The sequence below is a fragment of the Chrysemys picta genome, chromosome 2 (genome assembly GCF_011386835.1).
Source record: "Chrysemys picta bellii isolate R12L10 chromosome 2, ASM1138683v2, whole genome shotgun sequence".
NCBI classification, from domain to species: Eukaryota; Metazoa; Chordata; order Testudines; family Emydidae; genus Chrysemys; species Chrysemys picta.
The window spans coordinates 77,755,863-77,778,765 of NC_088792.1; the positions used below are offsets into that span (position 1 = coordinate 77,755,863).

The 22,903-nt window shown below is 39.8% G+C and overlaps 1 protein-coding gene across 2 annotated transcripts in view; it reads right to left on the reverse strand.

The window, feature by feature from the left end:
- Positions 1-22,903, reverse strand: part of OSBPL10 (oxysterol binding protein like 10) — a 188,351-nt gene that overhangs the window by 19,886 nt on the left and 145,562 nt on the right. For both annotated transcript variants that reach the window (XM_065583544.1, XM_065583543.1), the window contains 2 exons: positions 18,831-18,977; positions 8,140-8,623 (listed from right to left, as the gene is read on the reverse strand). In XM_065583544.1, coding sequence (XP_065439616.1) covers positions 8,140-8,623; positions 18,831-18,977 — 631 coding nt within the window. The remainder of the gene's footprint in view (positions 1-8,139; positions 8,624-18,830; positions 18,978-22,903) is intronic.

Consider the following 22,903-nt stretch of genomic DNA (forward strand, 5'->3'; position numbering starts at 1 on the left):
CATCACGTTACTAAGAGCCTTCTGTGTAGCCATTTTAGAATCTGATTGGGATAATCCCAGATCAGTATGTGTGCACATTTCCTGGGTGCTGATGCACACAATCATCCATCACCAATAACCCTGGGCTGATGAGAGGCTAAAATGGGAGATCACATGGAAACCTCAGTAATTTTTGTTGGCATTGAGACAGGTATCTCTCCTCAGAACTGTTACTTGGATATGATATGAGATTTCTGGATATGATAAAACCTGAGAGACAATCTCTTAACCTTTATCTAGGCATCCCCATGCAGAACAAATAACATCCTAGAAAAGGACTGTGACAGAGTGCTGAGAACCAGCAGCTGAACCTGCACTCTGGTCACTGCAAATCGAATTAGTTCCCCTAGAGAGGGCCTGACTGAGGGAAGGAGTGGCTAATTACTAGGTCAACCTGGGCTGGGTTGGCCAGCACTAAGGAGCTAATTAGCCCATTAACTGCAAGAGTAGAAAAGGAGCACAGGGAGGAAGTGTAAGTGACCTGGAGACTATACAGTATATTTTTGGCTGACTAAAATCAAGGGAAAGCTAGATGAAATTACTATAAAGTGGGTGCACAACTGGTTGAAAACCATTCTCAGCAGTTATCAATAGTTCGCTGTTAAACTGGAAGGAGGGCATATTTACTGGGATCGCACAGGAGTCTATCCTGGGTCCAGCACTAGTTAATATTTTTACTAATGACTAATGATATGGAGTGGAGAGTATGCCTATAAAATCTGCAGATGACACCAAGCTGGGAGAGGTTGCAACTCCTTTGAAGGACAGGATTAGAATTCAAAATGACCTTAACATATTGGAGATTTGGTCTGAAATCAACAAGATGAAATTCAATCAAGTGCAAAGTACTTCACATAGGAAGTAAAAATTCAGTGCACAAATACAAAATGGGTAACAACTAGCTAGGTGGTAGTACCGCTGAAAAGGATCTTGGGGGTATACTGGATCACAAAGTGAATATGAGCCAACAATGTGATGCAGTGCAAAACAAGGCAAATATGAATTTAGGATGTATTAACAGGAGTGTTGTATGTAAGAAACAAGATAATTGTCCCATTCTACTTGGCACTGATGAGGCCTCTGCTAGAGTAATGTGTCCAGTTTTGGGTGGATGTGGACAAAGTGGAAAGAGTCCAGAGAAGAGCTACAAAAATGATAAAAGGTTTAGAAAACTTGACCTATGAGGAAAGGTTCAAAAAGCACACAAAACACATTAAAGGCTGTTATAAAGAGGGCAGTGATCAATTATTCTCCACATCTACCAAAGGATAAGAAGTAATCCCCATAGTCTGTAGCAAGGTAGATTTAGAGTTTTTTCCTAATAACTATCCTTATAGTTATGTTAGTTAAGTACTGGAATAGGGGTCCCAAGGAAAGCTGTGGAATCCCTATCACTGGAAGTCTTTAAAAACAGGTTAGAAAAAACACCTGTTAGGGACAGCCTAGGTATGCTTGGTCCTCAGCATGGGGAGGGGAGGAAGGACTACATGACCTCTTGAGGTCTCTTCCAGCCCTTGAGTTCCTATCCTGCCAATGCTGTACTTTGTGAACTGATTTTCCTACAATACGTATTGATGAAATACACAGATGAGATGCTAGGTCAATAGTGCAATAATTAACTGCAGAAGAGACATGTGCAATTTAATGCTTTCCTCTGATTGTTCAGGGATCAATATGAACAACAAATAATTCGGGGTCATCGATGGCCTAGAGCAGTTTCCTAATGTAACAGGCTCCTCACACTTCATCTGTGTCATTCATTACATCTGTTAGACGTAGGGTGACCAGATAGCAACTGTAAAAAAACGGGACGGGGGGAGGGGGGGCAATAGGCACCTATATAAGAAACAATCCCAAAAAACAGGACTGTCCCTTTAAAAACAGTACATCTGGTCACCCTAGTTAGATGGGGACTAAATGTTTGTTCTGATTAAGGCATACATGGCTGCAGTACATCAATAGCTACAATGATTCACACTGTGAAATCATGAAATAGTGGCACACTAGAATCTCACTCCTATGGTCTCATGAGTGTTTAAATCATTTGTGCTACATTGTTTGTTTGACAATCATTGAGGAGATCTATCTAAAATATATTCGAACTGGAAAAAGCACAGAGAAGGTCAACAAAAATTATTAGGGTATGGAACAGCTTCCATATGAGGAGAGATTAACAAGAGTATGATTGTTCAATTTGAAAAGAGACAACTACGGGGAGGTATGAGAGAGGTCTATAAAATCATGAATGGTGTGGCGAAAGTGAATAAGGTGGTGTATTTAGCCATTTACATAACACAAGAACTATGGGTCACCTGATGAAATGAACAGACAACAAATTTAAAACAAACATAAGGAAGTACTTCTTCACATAACACACAGTCAACCTCTGGAAATCACTGCCAGGAGATGTGAACAGCAAAAGTCTAACTGGGTTCAAGAAAGAATTAGATAAGTTAATGGAGAATAGGTCCATCAATGGCAATTAGCCAAAACAGTCAGAGATGCAACCCCTTGTCCAGGTGTCCCTAAAACTCTGACTGCCAGAAGCTGGGACTGGATGACAGGGAATGGATCACTTGAAAATTGCCCTGTTCTGTTCCTTCCTTTTGAAGGACCTGGCCATGGCCGCTGTCAGAAGACAGGATACTGGGCTAGATGGAAAAAGGAAAGAGCTTTGAAATCCTGGGATAAAATATATTGTAAATACAAAATACAATTACTACTACTGCTAAACTACTACTAATTTTTAAGCTAACTCCAGCTGTCTGAAACATTTAACTATAAAAGCCCCACCATCCTGCTAAATTAAGAGTCATTTACTCCCATGGAAGTATGCATTACAGGAGCTGCAAAACCCACAACAGATTATTTATTCACTGCTACTATCTGCATTCCCTCAGAAAAAGGTGTAACATCCCTTGTATCAAATCCTTCACAAGTTTTAAAGCTTCCTTTTAATTTTTAAAGTATCACCTAGAAATATAGACATTTTTTTTTAAAGTTAGCAGCCATCTGATAATGTAAAACAAAGAAACATACAACCCACAACAAAAGTTTCAACCCTATATTCTTTGTAAAATTAACCAATAAACCTAATGCATAGGGCTATCAATTCTGCATCTTCATGAATTTTGCTGCCTTGCAACAAAACAATACATCCCAGTATGAAAGGAACCTCAATGGTTCTATGCTAGACAAACATTGCCTTTTCACTAAAATATGCTCAGATTTTCTGCCCAATGAAATGTCTGTTTGGTGGCTCTTTGCAACATATAAAACTGTATAGTGTAAGAAACGGTTACTTTTGCTCCCCCCATCCTTGCAAATTTAAATCCCAACGCCATTCTATTTCATCACATCCTCTTTTTTCTTTCCACTAAAACATCAGCTATCATTAACCAGATCTTGGCATTGTGGAAACATCAATTTTTATTTGCAATGCACCTCTGCTACTCTCATTCAGAGTGACCTTTTAGGTAAGGAAACTGCTAAACTGGTTACACTGTACAATGGTTTCATCAGGTAAAGCACTTTCTAGGTGAAAGCTGAGACACCTCATTTCACTTGTAAACCACATTCAGAGATGATGTGATAGCACAGAAAGCAACTGTGCACATGGATTTCCAGCAACATCGCGTCTTGCATGCTGATTTCTATCACTCTATGTGTTCGGCTCATCTGGTTGATATTTACATGGAACAAAGAAACAAGACAAAAAAACATCAACACAACTCTGGATGGCCTTTGCCATCTCTAGACTGGATGTTGTAGAGTCAAAATACTCACCTACAGCATTTGTATGAAGGGATCTTATGTCATTAAACCTCACACTTATTTAAATTCATATAGAAGCTTCTGTATTTCCATATTATTATTCTTTAACATACAGACTTATTCTTGTTTTAAAATAGTAATGAAACATCCTCGCCCTCCACAACAATATTATTGTGATGAGCTGCAAGGAAGAGGTTTCACAATAACCATGGGAATATTATCAATGTATTCCTGACACAATCTAGTTCCAAAATTCATTATACACTATGCAAATAGGCAACAGCAGTGCAACAAATCTCTCGGCAGTCACCAACAGAAACAGTCACTATGTGCTCAGAGTCAAGGCTGTTAAATACATCCTGGTTTTATGTGTTCTTCAACGCACGGGTCATAACATAGTTACAGGATGAAATACAATCATTCTGTTAAATATAGCAAGATTATGTTTGCTATCTACTGTACAACTGTCTGAATCTTGAAGTATAGCAAAATTATTTCAACTGTCTAGTGCACTGTCTGAAATAGATGCTTCTCATACACCAAAAAAAACCTTCTCTAAATTTAGTATATTCGGTACCTGTGGAGAAACCTGTGTATTAACTTAAAACTATTCAAAATACAGACATAGGTCAAATCTGAGACATTATTGCAAATACAGGGGAAATTACCTTTCCAACAACATACTGCAAAATCTAAAACTCCGAATAGTCAAGCAGAAGTTCAAAGACAACTCCCTTCCCCCCCAAACACACACACACACTTTTTAAAATATCTGTTAATGCATACAACACGTTTCATTCCACATTCTTTATGAAAATATGCTTATGATATGAATACGACATAACTGAGATATTCTTTATGCAAGATGGCTCATGTGAGATATCATTGGAAAGGTTATGATTTATTGAATGTGATTATCCAATTTGTATGCCTGTATCATTTCTGTATCTGAAGTTAGGAATATTGACTATGTATCTGTATTTCAACTATGTTACTTTGGGTGACGCCCACTGCTAACACTTCAGGTACAACAATGGAAAAGCCAGACAGGGCTCATGGCCAATCAGCGAGGACAATGGACTGTAGAAAGGGACTCATGGACGCTGTAATCCTACAGAGTCAGGTGGTCTTGTCACCTGATACTAAACATTACCAGGGACTTCTTGTAACTTTCCACTGGAAGAGAAAGGGGGTCAAGTTTGGGAAACAAAGGATTCCCGCCTCATGCAAGTCCTATTTAAGGGTGGGGAGGAAGGCAACCAGGACTCTTCCTCTCCGTGGCCTGTCTGCCTAAGAAGAAAGACTGGAAAAGCCTTGTGAAGGGAAGGAGGGGGGAGAAGTCCAGATGGGGGGGGGGGGAAAGAGTCCAGCCTGAAAAGGAATATAACTGGAACTCTGAACCACAGAAACTTTGCAACCTGCCTGCAACAATATCTAGGGTGAGAAATATTATTTGTAACCAATTTCTTTAGTGAAACTAGATTAGTTTGCATGTTTGATTTCATTTGCTTAGTAATCTGCTTTGTTCTGTTTGTTACCCCTTTTACCACTTAAAATCTGCCTTTTATAGTTAATAACATTTGTTTTGTTTATTATTAAACCCAGTTTCTGTAATTTCTAACTTGGGAGGGTGGGGGGAGAAGTTGTGCATACCTTCCTCCACATTGAGGGAGGAGGCAGATTTCATAATATATCTTTGGGTCTGCACTCCAAGGAAGGTGGACACCTGAGTGCTGGGACAAGTCCCTTAAGCTGAGCCTTCCCAGAACTGATCTCATTGTCTGTTTCGTTCTGCAGTGGAGCAGACTTAATAGCCTGACTCAGCAAGACAGGTAAAAAGGGTGCCCAAATTGGCATAACAGGCGGGCTCAGGAGTATCTCAGCACATCAGGTGGCCACCTAATGTTGCATGTCTGGAACTTCTGGGAGACTTCAACAGTCCCCCTGCCAGCCACCCCAAATCCTGAGAGCACCATGTGCACTGACAACAAGTAGGCTAAATCTTCTGACCTACCGTGATTTATCACAGGTGTTTTCATTAGTATTTAATACAGAAATGAAGGCTATGCCTACATAGGGATACCCAGGGAAGTTAATCCAAATTAACTCAGAGGTGTGAATTTATAGCAGTTAGTTAGTTACTGTATTAAACCCCTATGCATTAAAATGGCCTTAATTCGGTTTAGTTTAATTCACTTTAAGGCCATTTTAATTCTGAATGAGAAGTGTCTCCACACAGGGGTTTAATGCAGTTTAACTAATCCACTTCACCTTCATACCTTTAGTTAATTCAGATTAATTTTCCTGAGCATCTTCATGTAGACGAGCCTGAAGTTTCACTGAACACTCCCCTTCCACTATGAAAAATAATTCATAACAGAAGGAAAAATTGAAGAAATAAAGTCATTGAAGATCTATTGGCTCTAGTAACTCACACCCTCCCACCCTACTTCACCCCATTACTGAGCTATTGGAAACCTATCTCCCCAGCTTCTCCGGGACTCCTTCCTGACTCCCATTACCCTATACCAGGGGTCAGCAACGTTCAGCACACGGCTCGCCAGGGTAAGCACCCTGGCGGGCCAGCCCAGTTTTATTTACCTGCTGACGCGGCAGGTTCGGCCGATCGCGGCCCCCACTGGGCGCGGTTCACCGTCCCGGGCCAATGGCGGCGGCGAGAAGCCACGGCCAGCACATCGCTCGGGACAGCAAACCGCGGCCAGTGAGGGCCGCGATCGGCCAAACCTGCCGCGTCAGCAGGTAAATAAAACTGGCCCGGCCCGCCAGGGTAAGCACCCTGGCGAGCCGCATGCCGAATGTTGCCAACCCCTGCCCTATACATTGCAATGTAAAAAGCAAGGAGTCTGACATAGTATCACACTGCCTGAAACAGGGAAAAAAACCGTGAAACAGAAGTATTATTGCAGGATTTAGACTCCAAGAGTCTTAAAAGCAGTAACATTTGTTTCAAGACTTGGATTTTGCAAAAATCTGAACAACTGAAAAGTATTAATATTATTTTCTATTATTTGATTTTGTTCTTTATTTCACTATGTTACTTTGCTACTCTATTGTAGCTGTGAAGTCACTAGATAAAAATTTCTTTGGAGAATCACTTACCAAAGTCCATCACTACCTGCATCTACCTCGTTAGTACATTTCTTAATATCTCAGCAATACTTACCTAATGCAGTGATGAGAAAAAACAATTATTTGTTATTAGTTCTCCTTATCCCTCTGCTTGGCGGTTAACTAGGACCATAATTTTAAATTTATCTGGGACAAAACACTAGACAGCACATGAAGATGGTATTTATTTGTAGTAAATGTAGTACTGTAGTTGTGATCCAGGACCCCATTACGCTAGGTGCTGTACAAACAGAATAATCCTGAGTAGCAAGAGGATTCACCAAGATGCTCCAATACATATTTTTTGTTTAAATAATTCATAGAATCATAGAAATTTAGGACTGGAAGGGATCTCAATAGATCATCTAGTCCAGCCCCCTGCACTAAGGCAGGACTAAGTATTGACTAGACCATCCCTGACAGGTGTTTGTCTAACCTGTCCTTAAAAACCTTCAGTTACGGAGATTCCACATTAATAGCGATCCAAGCAGTACTTGTCAATCCAGAGCATACATTAATGACTTATAATTTGATAATGTTTTCTATATTTATTAATCATTTTGATCAATGGATTGATCACTGAACAGGCAAATATGTTGGTTCTATTGCAAACCAACAATACAACGTGATGGTGGCCTCATCTGACTTGCTATAAAGATTGAAAAGGTACTAGCCTAGTAAGACTTATTTAAAATTTATTTCTTCATCTAACAGAACCCAGGTAAAAGCAGATTAAAAGGTTTAACTGAAAATATACAATTATTCTATGTTCTTCTGAAAACCGTTTACAGTAGTTTCTCATACTGAATTAAATACTAACTCTAAAGAGGATTATTTGTTTAGCTGTGATACAATTGTTACTGTAAGGTACTGTAATAAGTAAAGCTGTCATATTTTAGCAAGTACAATGTGACTAAATTTCTAAACTGCAGATTTTAATAAGTCTCATAAAAATAAAGGCACACATATTATACAAGATATATGTATACTAAAAATGAATAAAAACTGGACAATATTCTCAAACACAAGTTCCATTATTTTAATTCTAAAATTAATGGAAGCAACAAATAAGATTAAGATGAAGGGTTTTTTTTTTTTTTTTAAACAAAAACAAAACAAAAAACCTTCATCTATGATTTTCTGTAGGGTGTTAACACTAACACCCTCCCAAAAAATAAAGCAAAGCATATTTCTTACCTTCACCTACCATAGAAACACCTATTGACATTCCCATGAACTTGCTTTTGGTCCATACATGGGCGTTCACACACATTCTCTTCTCCTTGCATTCACAGTAAAAGCATGATACTGGTGGGTGATGGGATACTTGTTCAGCTACAAACCTCAGCTTGTAGCACTCTGATTGGTCCTGGCCAAATTCCTTGGTTTGGTCCTTAGAAACTACAGAGGCACTGTTAGTTCTGAATGATTTCACTTTGTCTTTAGGCACATCCCATGAGCAATGAAATGATTCACCAATGATTGGGTTATAAGGTTTCTTGGCAACTGCTCCCTTTCGGCCTTCATGAAAGGCTGTTAGATAATACTCCACAAAGCAAATAATTCTTTCCTCAGGAGTGGCTCCAGCTGCAATTGACAAAAACAGGTCTGGATGGGCCATGAAATTTGCATACATCTCCAGCAGAGATCTTTTCTCCAAAATAAATGTTGGAAGCACCACCTGTATTCAAAGCAGACAAAGGCAGGTATGATTCCCAATGATTATACTACAGGGATAGTAAACAGTTAAGACAGCTGTAATTTTAGCTGAGACAAGCTTCATGATAGCGGTTTCCCCCACCTCTGCCAGAGAGCAATTTCTCTTGGAATACAGTATAAATAACAAATCAAAGAAAAATTAGCAGTCTTGATAGCTGTACAAGCTGCTTCCGATTTCATTATGGTTTTCAATGACAGACCAAGTGACATGGATCCGCTATTTCCCCTTTCTCTCTGGTCAGCTAATAAACAAACCACTGTTCTTAGAAGCCTTCATTTTTTGAGAATGTGAAAACAGTCTGGTACAAGTTAATTGAATTCTAACACCACACAAATCTGAGCTGAATTACTATTAACCCTCAAAAAAAAAAAAAAAAAAAAAAAAAAAAAACGACAACAGACTTCCCAGACTCCCAGCCTACTGAACATTTCAGAGGATGCTTATATAAATAAATGTGCCCCAGTTTCCAAATGGTTAGTGAGAACATAAAATCATCTAATTAACATTGGTTGTAAGAGTAATATTGTTTTGTTAATAATAGTTTTACTGAAAACTATGACGATGCACTGAAGGGCAGCAGAGGTCTGTGCAACACAGAATAATGTCTTCCTCCTCTTCAAAGGACCACAGGAGAGAAGCTAGTGAGCAGTTACAGCTAACAGGGGAGACATACAATACATTATCTACATGGCTTAAAGTGCACTGGAAGTGCCAAATCTGTCCTTGTCACTCAGAGAGACATTTTTCCACTATCTACCATCACTGACAGGGAATATGTTTGGAGCCTCAGGCAAATCAGGAGCCAGGCTGCTGCAGGATGAGTATTGATTATCTCCAGGAATACTCCCAAGTAAATACATTCGTGGCCTTCTTTCTACACTCATTCTGGCAAATGAATTTCAACTTTACTCTCCTTTGAATTCCCTCCTTTCTCCATCACTCGCCTCTTTTCAATTAATTCTTCTGCTCTGCTCCAAGAATCAGGCAAGGACAGAGTGGTACTATCCCCATCTCGAATGTAAGGAACCTTGCCTCTCCCTTCACTGTTATAAAATCAGACAATGCACAGTTTAAGCCTTTTTAGTGTGTAAAGATAATGGAAACTGTCAGGTATTTATTTCCATTAAAATGATAAAATTACAATTAACCCACAAATATTTCTTTGAATGGATTCTCTCAATGACCCAAACCCATACTGCCATATGCTACTCTACAATAGATTAGTGTTTCATACGTGAATCTGAACGGCTGCTATTCAGGCAGGCAGAGATTGGTATTGTTGCAAAGTTACTGTTCATATCCAAGAAGAAGGGAGACAGCTACACTGATTTAAAGGGCTCTGCTAATGTATTAATATTGTGAGCTCTACTCACATCTTTTATGGACCCTTTCATCATTTTTGGCTGTTTTAAATATATCATGCAGAACTGATGGGACATTTTTCTTCTGGGTCTGTACACCCCTGGAGACTCTATCAGCAATGTGTCTCCTACTGGACTTAGGCCCCAATCCTGCAATCTGTTGCATGTGTTTGGATCTCTGCATGCAGCCCTGCTGAAGCTGCATAACCCACACCTTATATTGTATTGGCTTACTTAAACAAATAGTACTGGTGGATTTTTTTGTTTGTTGCTTTTTAAGTTTGATTCTAGTTTTGAAGAGTAGTTTGTGATGATCTTCTCCCACAATATCAAAACTGGTTTCACAGATGAAAAATAATATTTTAAAACATTCACTTTCAGCCCAAATATTTATTGTCTGGTATAATTCAAATAGCAATTCATCACAGTTGCTACTTGCTTCAGTGACTTAGATTTATTATATTAAAAAAAATCTTTAGCTGTACACCTCAAAAAGTGTGTGCATCAAAAGGAGGTTGATAGCCTTTAAAAAAATGGGTTTAATGTTCTACAATCCCCCAGAAAGTTGGTGATAGTTCAACAATCTATTCATTATGTAGATGTCAAGGAGGGGAGGAGGACTGCAAAGCCATCCTTTTGGTAAACCACCGCCTTCCCTTTTGCCCAAGTGGCTGCATCTGATAAGAACAACATTTATTTGCACAGATCAGAGGTCAGGAGGTTGGAGAGTGGGGAAAATGAAGGAACACATTTAAAATGTTGCTGATTTTGTGATTACATTTTAAAGCTGAAAAGATTTCATCCTCCGAGCTTGCTTGTCAATATCCTGGTGTTCATTTCCATGTTCTCTACTGCTGGATATATCCTCTGGAGCCAGCTGCTCCACAGAAATATGCCAGCATTACTGCTTAAATAGGCATTAAAAATACTCAATGCTTTCATTAGAATTTCAACTGCTGATTAAAACATTTGAGAGGTAGAATTCTAACTCAAATTTATAATTAAAAAAACCCAACAGTTTACAAGAAAGGATTTAAATTCCTATATAACCAAAAAGGCTCCACAGCTAACAAAATAACTAAATAGTTTCAAAAATGAAATCTCTGGAGCTGAAAATGATTCAAGTTTTTGAGCTTTCACTGAGTGATTTCACTGGGTTTTAAATCCATGTAACTTTCAAGAGTTCTAAAAAATATCTGTACAATGTTCTCTTGAATATTGAAACTATATACTTTGTATTTGACACTACCATGCACTAATATAAATAGTCCAAAAGATTCTGATCAATTTTTGGAGTTGACCCTCATGCTGAGAGATTAGCCTTTAACCATTTATACAGTTTTTCCACAGAAACATATAGGCGTGTGGGAGGTTTAGGTTGGATATCAGGAAAAACTTTTTCACTAGGAGTGTGATGAAGCACTAGAATGGGTTACCTAAGGTGGTGGTGGAATCTCCTTCCTTAGAGGTTTTTAAGGCCCGGCTTGACAAAGCCCTGGCTGGGATGATTTAACTGGGGATTGGTCCTGCTTTGAGCAGGGGGTTGGACTAGATGACCTCCTGAGCTCCCTTCCAACCCTGATATTCTATGATTCTGAGTATTGGAAAAACTATTGTCTCTCTCTGTATCTCCCAGTGCAGGAACATTCTCCATGCATAGTAGTGATCCATGTGCTAACTAAAGCAACACAGTTTTCTCCCCGTTCCTGGGAGAATTCCACAGCCTAACACAACGCACTGCCCAGATATTTTACAGAATTAGGAATGAGAATATTTACACTAATAACTGGAGCCATCCATGGCACTCCAGACATGTTTGTATCTGCATAAAAGGGCAAGGCTGTCTCTTCTTCTTTTCACTTTGGGGGACCCTGACAAATAAAAAATTGCAAATAAGTTTAAATAGAATGATTGTGGATTGCATGCTCAGGTAGTATAAGTTGTCTGCACTAAATAATCCACTAGTCAAAGCCCTAGAGGAATGGCAGTTCTTGCTACCTCTTGGAGTTTCACAATTAGAAGAAAGCAGTCTAATAGGTGTTCTGCTTTCCTCCTTGGGGTTGGGGGAGAGTGGACTGACCCAGAATAGGATTACAATCTGCTTCTACAGGATTTTATGAACCCATCTACACTTAATGCCACTTCAGGGTAGCCAAGACCATAATGCTTTAAAAAAATTGTTTAAAACCGCCACTAGATCCAAGTGCCAGTTGGAGAAAGTAAGTGTGCGACTTCTTAGGACCAGAAGTATTTATTTCCTCTGCCACTGTTTGCTGTGGGGGCAGGATGTATTGATTTAAATCAAAACAAGGATTTAAAATCAGCAAGCAGAAAACCTTAATTTAAGCAGATAAGGTGGGTAAGGTAATATCTTTTATTGGACCAACTTCTGCTGGTGAGAGACAAGCTTTTGAGCTCACAAAGAGCTCTTCTTCAGGTCTGGGCTAGATCTTCCCAGACCCTAAAGAAGAGCTCTGTGTAAGCTCAAAAGCAGAGGTGACATGTAATGGAGGCCAGGGGAGGCTAAGCCTCCCCAAACCTCATGCTGCTCGGGACGGAGGGGCAGTGGCAGATTTGGGGCCCCCTGAAAAATCTCCCCCTGCCATGGCCCCAGGGCTGGAGGATCTCTCGCTCCCTTCAGCGGCTCCAGGGCACAGTGGCGACACAGCTTTTCCAATCTTGGGGAAGCGGGGGGAGAGCGAGTGGGGGCAGGACCTCGGGGGGAAGATGCAGACCGGGGGTGGAATGGGGGCGGGGCTATGGGCTCAGTGCTCCAGCCAGGGCATAGAGCTCCGCCGCGGTCCAAGCCTAGGCTGAGAGCTTGACCCCAGCTGGGGACAATCTCTCAGCCCCCCACCTCAGCCAGGGCCATGGGGTGGGGAGGGGAGGGCTGACCAGCGAATGGGAGTGGGGCCTTGCCTGGAAGAGGCAGGTAGGGGGCTAGCCTCCCCAAGGGGAAGCTTTACCTGCCACCCACGCTCAGAAGCATGTCTCTCTCACTAACAGAAATTGGTCCAATAAATGCATTACCTCATCCACCTTGTATCTTTAATATCCTGAGACCAACATGGCTGTAACACTGAAAACATTAATTTAAATAATCAATTTTAATCTTATTTTGCATTTGTACTTTTTAGTTATTTTCCTAAATAAAGGTTGATTCTCATTGGTGGTTAACAATTAAAATATTGATTTACAACTAAAAATAGCATTTACTCTAAATTTAGTGCTTTTTTTCCCTAACTAGAAGGATACTACATATATTTATTTAAGCAATTACATAGCTTAACTTCAATTATTTAGAGTATTTCTTTAGACACTTATTATGTTAGATGAACTAGTCATTGAATTGAAGTCGTTGAATAAACTGAAATGAATGAGCGCACCGCACCTTAAGCCTGGGGGGGCGGGCATTGTCCAGCTTGCCAGGAGAAGGGGAATAGCGCTTTATGGGGGGGGGTTAGGACAGGGGCTCAGAAGCTGCTGGAAAAGGGGGAGCGGGTCAGCATGGCAACGCTGACTCATCCCCAGGGATTGGAAGGGCTGGGGAGTTGAAAAGGGACAAGCCTGGCAGAAGCAGCCCCTTTTTCCCAGACCAGGTGGAGCAGCATCCATCTCCACTTCCCTTAGAAGTGGCAAAATACCAGGTTTGGTCAGGACCTGAAGTAGGCATTCTGCTAGCCGCTCCGTCCTCAGGGGGCTGTGAAGGAATTTTTCCCTCATCACTAGACTGGCCTGGGGGGGGGGGGGTGTCACCTTCCCCACAGCAGCTTCAGGGAGGGCTTTGCTATGGTGACTAGGGAAGGGAGTTAGGCTACGATGTCGCAACTCATTCAGTAAGTGTGGGGCGGCTGTCCAGTGCAGGTAGTCCCCAGGGAAGGTACAGTGACCAGATAAATGGCTTGGTGAAGGCCTTAAAAAGGAGGTGTTTGTTAAAGGAGCAGAATGGGGGGAGGGGAAGGGGTTCAGGGCTCCTGTGACTGGCATGACAGGAGCCAACCCCCCTTCCTTTATAGCCCACCTTAACCCCTGTAACCACATGGGTTGCCTGGGGACCAGTATGGAAAAAGGGGGGACTGGCATAAGCCCTCAGGTAGTTATTGAAATGATCATGGGGTTACTTGCACAGTACATTTTTATCTGCTGGGTAGTCCCAGACATCTAATAATAAAGTTGCGGCCTGATTAAAACCATATCAAGTGTCTCCTGTCCTCCTTTCAGTACAGCCGGACAAGAAAGCATTCTCTGTGCCTACAGAAAAAGCTACTGCTGTCAAAAGCTGGTTTAACACTTCAGCATACTCTGGTTCTAGGTGCTTAGCCAGTGACGTCTCCTAGTTCAGTGATTTGACTTTCTTTAAAACTTCCAAGCAAACGTATTATTTTTTTCATTTAAATGATTTTTATAGATTATAATACATTATCAAACAAATTGCCATAATTTCAAATGTATTTTTAAATAGATTTTTTTAAAAAACGTGTATTTAATTAATACTAAACCATTTGCTTTAAATACAAATTGGAGTTTTTTTAATTAACATAATCGATTTTTATCCACCTTGCTGTGAGGCAATAGAGTTGGGCTGCCATTCTACTGAAGGGGGTATCTGGCATAGCCACTTCCCACTGAGATGACAATTCACTGTTTTAAGAGGGACAGAAGCATTTTACTATTTAAAGAAGTTATTGTGGGAGTAAAAATAGGGCACATTTGCATCCCAGTGTTAAGTTTCAAGCCAGATGTAATTTGAAAAATAAGCAAAAAGTTTTGTAACATGGGAAAATAAACTACCATGTCCATTTATGATGAATGGATTTATTTTCTCTCTTCTGGGTTATGGCATGACTTTGTTGCTGTATATGTTGTCAGCCATTTACTTTTAGGATTGCAAATAACTGGGAAGAGAGGGGAGGATACTAGGCACCACAGGAATAGTACCAAAAGTTGTCCCAATTGATCTGTCTGATGGAATGTGTGTGACTAATAACCCAGCTATCCAAATTACAGGACAGAAATGGCTGCTGAAAAAGTATTAGGCTAATAGTAATTTCTGTCATTTTTCATTAAAAGCCAAAGAATGAATAAATTTCAAAACTTATTTGCACAATAAATCTACTTTAAAAAGCACATTAAAGTGCAGCCTAAAAACCTTGATCCAGCTAAAGCCTCAATGCTACACTGTGATCTACCAATGCAGAGCCATGAACCCAAATGCAGCGCTTCTGATTGCTGTGAAAGTCCACGTGAATGCAGGAGCCTGCTCTAGCAAAACCTGATGTAATCAGTGATGTCAAGTCAAGACAGCAAGTGCAATATAATCCTTCAATATGAAATGGGGCAGCACGTCTCATTCCAGCAGTGAGCACCTCTGCAACATTAAAGTGCTGCTATTATCTTCTTAGGAAACTTGAGTCAGTTTGTATGTAGCCAAAGCTAATATGCCAACATAAGAAACCGGTCCTTAGGAAAGGGAAAATATGCTGTTTTCTTTGATATGGCTCAGGAATTTTATGATAAGTCTTTCAGGAGCAATTGCCACTAAGTATCATACAACCATTTCTAGTTTAAGAAAGCAACTAAAGAAAAAGCCCTGGTGAAGTAGGCACTGGGAAATTCCAAAACATTTCAAACTAAACTGAAGTCAAACATCTTTTGATTTTAACATCAACATCTGTCACAACTAGCTCCTGCAGACCCAAAAGCTGACCAGTATCAAAGTTACCTGGGATTTGACTTTTAGAGGAACGGTTAAAAATGAAATAAGTACTGTCACTAAATAAACTAGGCTTTGTTTCTATACAGGCTAAAGGTTGCCTCCCTGTATCAGTCAGCAATCTAGACAATTTAAAATAAATAAATAAATAAATAAAACCAACCAGTCAGTACTTTTTTTTAAAAAAATTCACAAATGGTTAGAAAAGTGACATGTGCCCATGGTAACACAATGATCTGACTGATACTCTTACTATTTGCATTCATGCATCATATACACTAAAAATGAACCTGACATGGCTAAACAAGTTTCTTATTCTTCATTCAGCATAAACATCTATATACACACACATTAACATTTTGCCAATATTAGGGTCAGATGCCAAAGTTCACATAACCCCCTGTAATACTCTGTCAATGTGATCTGAGATCAAGGTCAGAGAATAGATTCTTGTAACCTTCTTTATTTATTTATTTTTGCACACTTGGAAATATTTACATTGTTACAAAAAACAAACAACGCACAGCCTACAACAAATTATTATCCTTTGAGGCAAAAAATCCTAAGTATTTGATTCCCACAGTGGATGAGAAGTGATTGATCAGAAAAGAAGATATTAATGTTTCACTTGATATAGCCTCAATTTAATGTTCCTCTCATTCATACTATTTTGTATTTGGGGGTTTTGTGTGGCAGCACACATACAGAGAAGGGACTGGAAATTTAAAGAGAAATCCCCCATCACCATCTCTAAGAAGCTCAGAGATAGTTTGATATATTAGACTGAAATAGTTTTACTGCCTCCTCAGGTGTTTTGGTGGGGTGATAAAAGTCATCTAGGTTACCAAAAGTAGAAAATGGTTTACAAAATAGAAGGTGTTAACGGTGGAGGTCTATGAAGCTTCTAGATCTACTGTAAGATTCTGAATTCAAAATAGAAATGTTACAGCATTTATACCAGACCACTAAAGCTGAAGAGCCCTAAGAGGCTGTAGAATGCAAAAACCAACAAACAAACAAAAATACAAATAGTATACAGGTCTAGGTGTTTCTCTCAGCTCTAAGAAATGGGAACAGAAGTAATTCAGAAATTAAGTGGTGAAACTTTGGTTGCACTCAGAAATAAACATTACTGGCAGTACAGGTATCTGATATTATTTTTGCAATGGATTAAAGGACTATTTAACCTTGAAGTTGTCTTGTTCATATTATTTTGTCTTATTATTTCCATCATTTTAGGAGAAGGAGGCATATACGCAAGTATATGAGGAGAGGATAGACCACACTGGGCAAATCCTTTATTTCAGAGAAAAATAATACAATGTAAATTAATAAAAATCTGTTTCTAAGATCAAAAGGAAAGCAAGCCAAGCTTTTTTGTATATCCACATGTCCTTGAGAAGAGCTCTCTTTCATAATTACTCTACCATACAGACACAACTCTCCGACCTTCCCATACTGCTTTTATTTGTGGAGGAAACAAGTCAGAATAAATTCACTTTACTTATTTCACTTCTTTGACAACAAACAACAACAAAAAGCTTTCTGTAAGGGTACTCCATGCCATTAGGAAAAAAAATCCTCTCAAAGCCTATGTATCCACAAGAGATAAAATCACTAGAGAGTGGAATACAAAATTATTAACGGGAGGAAGTTCTCATTTTCAAACTATCTACAAATTTTCCAACTCTGCAGGGGCTTACAGAAAATCTCTCAGGTGACACCTCTACAATAAGATTCCTTTTAATGGGGGGAAGGAAAGCTCAGTGGTTTGAGCATTGGCTTGCTAAACCCAGGGTTGTGAGTTCAATCCTTGAGGGGGTCATTTGGGGATTTAGTTGGGGATTGGTCCTGCTTTGAACAAGGGGTTGGATTAGATGACCTCTTGATTCTATGATTTTTTTATATTATAATTATATTATATTATATTATATTTGAATGGTTTCAGAACAAAGGAATACACAAAGTGTAATCTTTTATAATACGACTGTAACATGAAGAGTAGTTTTGTCCTGAGGGGCCATAATTTTGTTATAGTAGATTGCCTGAAGTTTTCATGTGATCCAAAGGTATCTGATACCAAAGTACTAATTTAACCCACCTTCCTTGTTCCTTAAATTGAAAGCCTTTAACTCCCAGTGTTCACTTTGTCTTTTTAGATGCAGGTGAAATGAAACTGACTATGAGCCTAATCCTGCATTTCTTGCACAGCCAATAAACCCATTGCTTTCATGGGTGTTTTGAATGTACAAAGAATGCAGGATTTTGCCCTGAATGAGCAGTAAGAAAAGGCGATAAAGACCCTGGCCTTGCAAACATTTATGCACGTGAACAACTTTACTCACATGAGCAAACATACCAATTCCAATGAGTCTACTCACACCACAGTCATAGGTGCTGGAACAATTTCTATAGTGGGTGGGCTGACAGCCATTAAACAAAACTGTAAACCCTGTCTCTGATGGAAACCACTTCAAAACAGGGGATGCTGCCGCACCCCCAGCACCCATAGTTCCAGCACCTATCAACATAGTTAAGGATGTGTAAGTGTTTACAAAATGAGGGCCCTAAAGAGCAAGACAGAAATTTTATCATGACCTCTATTCTGCTCTTGATGACTATAATGGGACTAAAAGATTTGGTCAAATGAAACTGTGAGCTGCCCTGTGGAAACATTATACCACAATTCCAGATTCGTTTGGATTAAACAGTCACTGTCCCAAATGGAATGTGAGGTCTTGTTTTGAAGCCCACAGTAAAGTCTAATTTTCTAAGACAAATACAAATCTGTAAAGCTCCTCCAGCACTGCCTACAAACAAACATACATTTTCCTCTCCTTCATTTTCTGCAGTTCCTGCTGCTATAATTTGACATGAAAAGCCTGCCTAAGAAAGCTGATCACTCTCCATACTGCCCCAGGATGGGACCACACTTTTGAAAAGAAGCAAATCTATGAAAACTATTGCTTAAGAGTTTGCAGAATAAGTTGAGATCTGAAACAAAATAGTTTGGGAGGAAGAACTGATTTAGTAAGAAAGAATGAGGGAGACAGACAGACAGACAGACAGACAGATAGATAGATAGAGTGCCTACCCTGGTTAGATCCATGCCAAGTTTGAGCTGTGAGATGAGATGAAGAATTATGCTACGCTGCTCTTCCATGACTCCTAAATCCTCCTCTTCATTATCTTCAGTATCCGTCATCTCATCTTCAACCAGGATCAACTCAGGAGCTGAATGCTAAAATGAAAACAATCACCAAGCATCACCAACTGGATAAACAAGTAGCAATATATGTCATGTACTTATGCATGTTTTAAAATGGGGATAGTTCAGAGCACCCAAGGGGGCCCTTCACAAAAATCCACTTAAGGCTGTACTGCAACTTTGATGTTTCAGTGGCAACAATGGTGATCATTAGCAAGTATTAATTCATAAATTATTACATAATATTTGTATTGAAGTATTCCAGTCAGCAACAGGGGCACATTGTGCGAAGTTCTGATACAGGTATACAAAAACAAAATGCCTTCCCCTCCAGAAACTTCTTTTCTTTATCTATTAAACAACAAGCATAGTTGAGAATCAGCATCCTCAAGAGAGTTTCAATTTGCTAAACCACTCATGTAAATAAATATCTTAAGAAATCATAATATTAAGGACTAACTTCACATGATTTTTCCCCTCATTCATCCCAATTGCTCAACTCTGGAAATCATGGATCAAGTAAATTTTGAATAAAATGCTTATCAATGCTAATTGGACCATCATAGTCAAGAACTTTCTATAATGAAGGTAAATTAGAGTCTAATCAGAGGTATATACATTAATGTGAATTTTTCTGCTCGTTGCAGTGCTATGAATTCGTGGCATGGTGTTCAACATTTAGCTTGTTTGTGTTCAAGACACAGGAGCAATAGTATATCTGCCCATTTTCCACATATAACAGTTGAGGATTAACAAAAACAGAACAATTATGCCATCTCCTTCCAAAGTGTATGGTGTGGGGGGGTGGAGGGTGGAAGTATAGTAAATTCTGCAACAAAACATAACACTTTCTTGCCTCTTAAATTACAATATATTCATAAACTATGTCTGGGTGGTAATTATTTAACTCAGTTCTTTTAATATGGAATTCACTCCCCTTGGTGGTTCATCAGAGCCAGAGTCCAACAAGCTTCAGGGCCAGGACATGAATTATTTGGGTTTGCTTTTACATGGTTCTTTTTTTTTTGTTTATATTGCTGAAAAATTTACAAGACAGTTGTTCACATTTCTTAAGGCAGCACCAATGGTTCTTTACTGCTAACTCTGGTGTGTAGCTGTCTCTCATATATATTTAATTTTGTAAAAAAGAATATCACTGCTGCAACGACAGTTGCTCTATTATATAAATCCCTAAATAATTTTAAGGAATTACAAGAGACAGGCGGTGATGATTTTTACAGCAAAGCCTAAAACATTCCAAGCAAAAGAGGAAAAAAAACTGACATTCTGCTTCTTCTTTTATTGTACACAGAATTGGATTTTAAAACAATTTGCTCGGAAGACAGTCTATAATCATGCTAGAGCCAAAAATCCCTCACCTGGCTTACAATATTAACATATACAAAGCGGGTCTTATTTACCAGTATTCTACTGGCTAGTCATTATTATGTATAGATGTTTCCATGATTTGGATCAGGTTTTTTTTTTTTTTTTTAATTGAATGCATGTTTCAACAGCTGTCCTCCAATATAAACCATTACTAGAAAATCTCTGAACTCGAATTAGCTATGTTAATTTCATCTGGTGAAACACCACTAGAACACAGAGCAATTAAAAAGGTTCTCTGTAACTACTCCATCTAGAAAACACTATATAATTCCAAACCTGGTAAACTATAACCTTAACAACTGTGGAGGCTTTTGAAAGGGCAAAACAAGCACTTTTCTCCACTCAGAAAAATGTAAAGCATAACTCACCCACCACTAATCAACTAATGCATGATTGACAAATTCAGTTTCAGTATGTTAGCACATAATCTGACAACACTTACTATACGTGATCTAATTCCATAATCATATAGTAGATGCAGAATGCTGCAGCCCTACGCTGTTATGTACATAACTGAATTTCATCTGGAGGGGCTGTGGGGAGGGGTCTTCAGAACTTACAGTAGACGTTTCTACAGCAGGCTTGCCTTTCATCCAGCTTGACCTCATCAAGAGTACTGTGCTACCGTTATCAGTACTGCTGCTCTTGCTGCTAGCTCGGTTAATGGCAAGCAAGCTAGAGCTGGAATTAGTAGTACTAAGAACAGGCAACAGAACCTCCCCTCCCCCCCCCCTTTTTTTTTTTTTTTAATTTCAATTGAGTTTGAAAGAGTGTGCTGATGTCAATCTGCTGCCTGCATTTCTAGTCACATGACACTGAGATCTGTGGGCTTAACTGCAAATAATTCCCACTGAAAAGATGCTGCTGCTGTTTCCTGAAAGATATCCCAGGGGGCAGCTTTCTGCTTGTATTTTTTTTAAAGTTTCCCCAAGCGCACATGGGCAGACAACAGCCTAGCAGATAAATATACTTATCTTTCATTTGACAGACTAGTAGGTAACAAGCTCTCAAGCAACACCAAAAAACTGTAACTAAGCTTTCAGTTAATAGAATACTGACAGCCATGCAACCCTCAATAGTCAATGAAAAATTACTGACTACACTGGACAAGAGATTAAATTACTGACAGAATATATTGAGACTTTTCTTTTGAAAATTATATATTCCTCCAAGTACCCAGTTTTCAGATGTTCATTCTTCATCAATTCAAAAATGTTACTAACCAAATATCAACTGGCTACTGTTTCTGTTCCAATTTAGTGCAATGGTACAACACTGTAAAATGATATTTGCCTACTCATTTAGGGTATTTTTTTTAAATGAACAAGAATTCTTTTCCTGCACATCATTGTTAAGTTGAATGAGTAGATTTTTGAACCTGGGATTCTACACTTTTAAGGGCGACTTTGAAGGTACAGTCCATAATTAAGGCTACGTTTTAGTCACCGGTATTTTTAGTACAAATCATAGACAGGCAGTAAACAAAAAATCGTGGCCTGTGACCTGTCCATGACTTGTACTATATACTCCTGACTAAATCGTGGGGGGCCCCCCGCTGGTGAGGGGGAGGGAGTTGGCGGGGCTGGCAGGCTCCCTACCTGGCGCCGCGCCTCCCCAGTAGCAACGACATCCCCCTCCCTTAGCTCCTAGACAAAGGCGAATCCAGGCAATTCTGCACACTGCCTCTGCCAAGAGCGCTGACTCTGCAGCACCCATTGGAACCGTGGCCAATAGGAGCTGCAGGGGGCAGTGCCTGCAGGTGGAGGCAGCACACAGAGCTGCTTGGACATGCCTCTACCTAGGAGATGAGGGATGTCACTGCTTCTGGGGAGCGTCCCCCCTACCCCCGAAGTAAGCGCCACCCACAGCCCTCACCCCTTCCCGGGCCCCAACCCCCAGCCCTGAGCCACCCACCCAAACTCCTGCTGCTGCTGCTGCTGGGGGAGGGGAATGCGGTGACCTGACTTCCCCGGCAGCGGCCGGTGCAGCTGGCCCAGGGGCTGCCTGAGCTCCTCAGGCAGCCTCCCGGCCAGGCGCACCAGCCACTGCAGAAATCAGAGGATTTCCATACATTCAATCCATAATCAATACAATTTTCAATGTCACGTGAAACTAGTAGATTATGCTTAATATTAAAAAAACCCTAACATTTCCCTAATTCTTTTTTAGCATGTTAACCTTTCCTCAGTGGCATGAGAAGAATTTTTATAGTGGGAGTGCCGAAAGCCACTGAACAAAACTATAAACCCTATATATGATGGAAACCACTTCAAGCCAACCCCTGTTCCAGCACCCCTGCCCGTCCTCACACCACATATGCAGAGACAGACTACAGTTTTCAGTGAAAATGAAGAGCCCCTAACTTTGTAAACTGCTCTAAAAATAAAGTGTGTCAATATTAACCTTTTATCCAGAGTGATCAGTAATGAAGCCATGGAACTATTTTAGTTTTCTACTCCTTTTCATTCTTTGCTAATGAAGGTTAAAAACCCAGCCAACCAGGTGCCATTTTCATTACAGAAAGTGAACTGCAGTCCTCTTCGGTGCAATAAGCCACATCCTTTAAATAC